Below are 3,207 nucleotides of genomic sequence, written 5' to 3'. Positions count from 1 at the left end.
AACGCCTAAGAGAAGAAGTAACACTGTCACTACTATAGAGAAATGATACTTTATATAGAAAACCCTAAAGTATCTACCAGAAAACTAACTAATGAATTCAGTACACACACACACACACGGACACACACAGAATGGAATATTCCTCACCCCTTAAGAATAAAATTTTGCTGCTTCTAACATAGATGGACCTGGATATCATTCTGTTTATTGAATTAAGTCAGACAGAGAAAGACAAATACCGTATATTTTCACCTGACATATGAAATCTAAAACTAGTACAAATGGATGAAAATAATGGAGTAGAAAAAGACTCTCACACATAGGGAATAAACTAGTGTTCACCAGTGAGGAGAGAAAGTGGGAAGGGGCAAGACAGAGTAAAGATTCAGAAGTACACACTACTACACATAAAATAAATAAACTACAAGGACATACTTTACAGCACAGGGAATATGGCCAGTAGCTCATAATAGCTTAAAACAAAATATAACCTATATATTGAAGCACAATGTTGTACCTCTGCCACTACCATAATACTGTAAATCAACTAAAATTCAACGAAAAAATTAACATAAAAGAAGAGTTCTGCATTGTGATATGTGGTTGTAATGGCAGTCACATTACAATAATTACATGTAACAAATTACCAAATCTTGCACTTTAAATTTACACAATGTTATATGTCAAATATATTTAAGTTTGAAAAATCTGCTGAAATATAGTTTTCTTTCGGCATGTTTTTTATTGTACTTCACTTCAAACTGCTCATTTCTACATGAAAATATTTTAATGTGCTAATCTCCCTGCAAGACTCTTTCTAATAAATACTGCCATCTCTCTTAACATTTAAATCAGTTCTAATGAGGTGGATGAAACTGGAGCCTGTTATACAGAGTGAAGTAAGCCAGAACGAAAAACATCAATACAGTATACTAAGGCATATATATGCAATTTAGAAAGATGGTGATGATAACTCTATATGCAAGACAGAAAAAGAGACACAGATGTATAGAATAGACTTTTGGACTCTGTGGGAGAAGGCGAGGGTGGGATGATCTGAGAGAATAGCATTGAAACATGAATATTGTCAATTGTGAAACAGATTGCCAGTCCAGGTTTGATGCATGAGACAAGTGCTCAGGGCTGGTGCCCTAGGCTGAACCTAAGAGGGAGGTGGGAGGGGAGTTCAGGATGAGGAACACATGTTAATCCATGACTGATTCACATCATGTATGGGAGAAAAACACTACAATATTGTAAAGACCTGTTGTTATTGCATAAACCTGAACTCCTTTTCTATAAGAAAACTTCACTGATATATTCATATTTCATGACAATATATTTCAAATGGTCTTTATATTGAAGAAGATATTTGACATGTCCAGTATAATATTATCTTGAGATTTCAAAATTTAAAGTAGGATTCTGAGGGTGAATAAATGAACTGGCAACTGCTCATTATAGAAATAAATAAAACTCACACTTTTCTCATAATAGTAGAGGACTTTGCACTTCTTATCCCGGCAAAATAGAGCCTGTGTACACTGGAGTTATGGGTCATGAGCAGAAAGGGGCTGACAGTTGGGAAACACGCTGCAATGATTATAGTGATGTCCACAAGGAACTGGCTGGGCTGATCTAAAAGAGCCAAAAGAACTTGACAGGTGGAGGAAAGAATATAAAAGTACACAAAGGTGCTCCCGAGGAGAAGGATGAATTTAGTAGCTCTGGACTCAGGGGAGGACCTGGAGGAGGCGTCAGTCCTACGAATGTGCTGGACCTGCTGCTTATGTCTGTACAGGATGAGAACCATGGAGCCGCCGGCCCAGAGCGTGAGCCCCAAACATAAAACATCAGGGAATAATAGCAATGCTGCATACAAGGCATCTCCAGTTTTGTCAGTAAGAATAGAAATACAATAGCCGAAATCTTTTTCCTCTGTGATGTTTTTGCCACTCCATTTGCCAGTCATATGGAAAGGAAAAATGACATTTACCAGCATTTGCAGGATCCAACACAGGAAAATAGAGAGAACCACGTACTTGGGAGCCGTTACTTTCAACACTGCCCACCTGGAGTTCCAGGGACTGATCGTGATCACCTGAAAGACACTCAAGAGGCAGATGCTACTGATGGACACTCCCCTCCCCACTCTGTGCAGAAAGAAGAGAAGTTTGCAGCCAAAATCACTGCGGATATGCTTCCACCCAAAGACTGCCATTGTGTGTGGCACTCCTTTACAGAGGAGGACCAAGGAGTTGGCCACAATCAGGTGCTTAAGGAACAAGTCTGTGGACCTTAATCTATAACCCATGAAGTGAAGGATGATATAACTGCAAAGGAGTGAGAAATTCCCCAGAATTCCAACCACGGTCTGTGTTACGATGATCATGCCTATTATGAGAAAGCTGCTGGCCATCCTCTCAGTTCACAGTCACTGGTACTTTTGAGTTAGAATGTCCTGCATGGAAATATGAGGCATGCGTTACGTGCATCATGTCAACTGAAATCCAATATTCTCCACTTAACAATAGTTCCCACTTGGAAATATTTGCTTCTTGTGTTTCTCTTACCAGCAGCCTTTAAAAGGTTCCATGTATAACATTTAATGAACTAATATGTAAAATTAATCAATGAAGACTCATGTGATCACTTCTTTATTCTTCCCAAATTTATTAGGCAGGAACAGAAGAGACCTTAGTTATACAGGTGAGCGTTACCTACCCCCAGACAGGTTAAGTCTTTGTCAAACCTGCTTCTTAGTGCAGAGTGAGGACTGAATCCCACTGGGATACTCAAGACAGTGGTTTGAGGAACCTCCCAGGTGCTTAAATGATTAACACGCTGCATTCCACCACAGAGGGTCCAAGTTCAATCCCTGGTCCAGGATCTAAAATCTCATGAACTTTGATGCCTGGCCAAAAGCAAAAAGAGAGTGCACTGATCACCAGCAAAGCCAAACATCTAGTTTGTTGCAGGCATATAATAAACCAGATCTATATTGGATTTTGATTTCACAGTTTTTCTGTTTATAGACCTGTGGTAGTTTTTAATTTTCATATAACATGATTCCACTTATTTGTAAAGCTTTATTCTATGGTACCATGTATTATGAATTAACTCTTAGCATCTTAACACATGAAAATCACTGCTGGCAGTAGAATACAGCAGAAACCTGCCTCACGAAAAGGCAATGTCATGAAGATG

General features: G+C 38.9%; 1 protein-coding gene across 1 annotated transcript; it reads right to left on the bottom strand.

Annotated features, from left to right (window-relative positions):
• Positions 1–1,477: 1,477 nt before the first annotated feature.
• LOC133054785 (vomeronasal type-1 receptor 4-like) lies at positions 1,478–2,419 on the bottom strand. The gene has a single exon (XM_061140105.1). The coding sequence runs from the start codon at positions 2,417–2,419 to the stop codon at positions 1,478–1,480; it is 942 nt and encodes a 313-aa protein (XP_060996088.1).
• Positions 2,420–3,207: the final 788 nt, after the last annotated feature.

Source organism: Dama dama, chromosome 4, assembly GCF_033118175.1.
Source record: "Dama dama isolate Ldn47 chromosome 4, ASM3311817v1, whole genome shotgun sequence".
Lineage (NCBI taxonomy): Eukaryota > Metazoa > Chordata > Mammalia > Artiodactyla > Cervidae > Dama > Dama dama.
This window is presented reverse-complemented; position numbering and strand designations above follow the sequence as displayed.

What these genes read in the sequence shown, in the direction of transcription:
- LOC133054785 (XM_061140105.1), bottom strand. Translation starts at nt 2,419, where the DNA reads ATGGCCAGCAGCTTTCTCATAATAGGCATGATCATCGTAACACAGACC.